The 1,732-nt window shown below is 51.8% G+C and overlaps 1 protein-coding gene across 1 annotated transcript; it reads right to left on the bottom strand.

The window, feature by feature from the left end:
• Window positions 1-1,063: 1,063 nt before the first annotated feature.
• LOC123257015 (craniofacial development protein 2-like) lies at window positions 1,064-1,654 on the bottom strand. The gene has a single exon (XM_044714228.1). The coding sequence runs from the start codon at window positions 1,652-1,654 to the stop codon at window positions 1,064-1,066; it is 591 nt and encodes a 196-aa protein (XP_044570163.1).
• Window positions 1,655-1,732: the final 78 nt, after the last annotated feature.

Raw genomic sequence — 1,732 nt, 5'->3', positions numbered from 1 at the left:
TCTTTAACCCACCGCAGTTTCTCTTCCCTCTTGATGTGATGGCGCAAATCGGTCTAATTCCGCCAAATTGTGTTCCTCTGTTTACCCTATTTAGTGGGACCGAATAACCTGAACTTAAATACCAAAGCTATCGATACATATAATACTGCGGCGCTAAGTTTAAACTTGACTAACTATCGATAACCCTAATCCGTTCCGCGACATCCCCACCCCCGTGAAGCAGCCGCATTCACCACATCCAGGACAGCTAACTTCGAAGCGGGACGCATTATTTTCTTGGCTCGATCGTTAGTCCGCACTGCCGCTCGACGAGGTACTCCATCTCTCCCAGTGAACACCTCTTCCACGACGCCGTCGAATAAATCTGAGCACCCATGCGGTGCTCCTCAACAGTCGATTGTAGTTCGAGAATCTCTGCGAGGATATAATGTTTACCATGACCAAGGCAAACTCACATTTCATTTCCTCTTCGTCGGGCGTCGGAGGGATCCACCCCTCGCTCGATCTTGGTCAGCTTTCCTCTGGTCCTCGTAGAAATGGTGGACCGCTTAGCCATCGCGAACCGATGCTCAGGTCCACGGCCTTGCGCGGCCTCGTCGCGTCGTCTGCCACGTTTTCGCCCGACGGAATCCACCTCCACTGGGACGCCTCCGTGGGTTCCAAGATCTCCGCCTCCCGGTTACCGAAGAACTGCTTGTATCTCCGGTGTGTGCTGCTTATCCAGTGCAACACAGTCTTAGAGTCCGTCCATAATACGCAGCTGCTGATCGCCACACCGTGCTCTTGCTTGACGGTGTCCATCAGTCTCGTGCCCAATCCTGCTGCTTGAAGTTCCAGTCGCGGGATCGACATAGTCCTCATCGGAGCGCATTTCGTCTTGGAGCTTATGAAATGCGCCTGCACGTCTCCGTTCTCCGTGTAGCAGCTCAGGAATCCAATCGGGTCAAACGTGGACATGACCAGGCTTAGGAGTTCCTCTTGGTAGGGACGCGTTCCCCTGTCATCACGATCTCGGGACTCGATGATATTTGATGCCGAACTTGAAGTCATCTGCAGCCGGCTGTCAGTACATTTCTAGTAACTTCTCCTCAGCTTCGGTCCATCTGTCGCTAGCGATGGATTCAAGTGGGTTCAACGCTCTGACCACACTTGCCGAACTGGCGATACCATGCCGGCCCATGGTTGATTCCAATCCGGTGTTGTTGGGGCCGACTTTCGCATTGAAGTCACCCATGAGAATCTTGATGTCGCCTCTTATGACCTTGTTGAGAGATGAGATGAGTGCGTTGTAGAAGTCGTCTTTGATGTCATCGCTGGCGTCTTCTGTTGGGGCATAGCATTGCACGATGGTGATGTGCCTGGCGTTGCATCGGAATCTGGCGGTGATGATTCTGTCAGAGACGGGGGGGTTCCAGGAGATAAGTGTCTGTTTAAATTTCCTCGACACATAAATCCCTACTCCATTTCGTCCACCATCACTGCTTCCGCTATGCAACACTAGATTACTTTGTGATGTTGTTGTTGCTCCCTTCCCACTCCATCTCATCTCGCTGATGCCAGCAATTGCGATCGGCAGTCGGTCCATCTCGTTCTCCAACTGCGCCAATCTGGATGGCTCCATCAGAGTCCTAACGTTCCATAATGGAACTTCCATTGTCCAATTCGTGTCCGTTTCGAGATGCGAAGGGTCGTCATCGGTTTTGGAGTGTCATTTGGTTCGATTGTACTTGTA

This window comes from Drosophila ananassae, chromosome 2L, assembly GCF_017639315.1.
Source record: "Drosophila ananassae strain 14024-0371.13 chromosome 2L, ASM1763931v2, whole genome shotgun sequence".
Classification (NCBI taxonomy): domain Eukaryota; kingdom Metazoa; phylum Arthropoda; class Insecta; order Diptera; family Drosophilidae; genus Drosophila; species Drosophila ananassae.
The sequence above is the reverse complement of the archived record's forward strand: the minus strand, read 5'-3'. Positions and strand labels throughout refer to the sequence as shown.